At 71.4% G+C, this 262-nt stretch overlaps 1 protein-coding gene across 1 annotated transcript in view; it reads right to left on the reverse strand.

Moving 5' to 3' along the window:
• The window catches only part of ABCC8 (ATP-binding cassette, sub-family C (CFTR/MRP), member 8), an 80,560-nt gene extending 80,312 nt beyond the window's left edge, over positions 1-248 (reverse strand). The window contains exon 1 of the mRNA XM_010563839.1: positions 40-248. Within this exon, the coding sequence (XP_010562141.1) occupies positions 40-229 (190 nt within the window). The 5' untranslated portion in view covers positions 230-248. The remainder of the gene's footprint in view (positions 1-39) is intronic.
• Between the last annotated feature and the right edge of the window lie 14 nt (positions 249-262).

The raw sequence follows: 262 nt of genomic DNA on the forward strand, positions 1-262 counted from the left end.
GGGGGGGGCAGAAGGCAAGGGAGCCCCGCAGGCACTCACCGATGAAGAGGATGGGGAAGGTGATGAAGAGCAGGAAGACGTGCGGCACCACGTTGAGCGCGTCCACGAAGCAGCCGTTGTTGAGCACGCCGTGGTCCACGTTGTAGGCGGTGGAGTTGCCCTCGTCGCCGCAGAAAGCCAGGGCCATGGCGGGACCCTGCGCGCAGCCGGGCGCCGCCTCCGCGCACATCCAGGCGGGGCCGGCGCGGGCTGCGCGGCGGCG

This window comes from Haliaeetus leucocephalus, unplaced genomic scaffold, assembly GCF_000737465.1.
Source record: "Haliaeetus leucocephalus isolate CR32 unplaced genomic scaffold, Haliaeetus_leucocephalus-4.0 Scaffold173, whole genome shotgun sequence".
NCBI lineage: Eukaryota > Metazoa > Chordata > Aves > Accipitriformes > Accipitridae > Haliaeetus > Haliaeetus leucocephalus.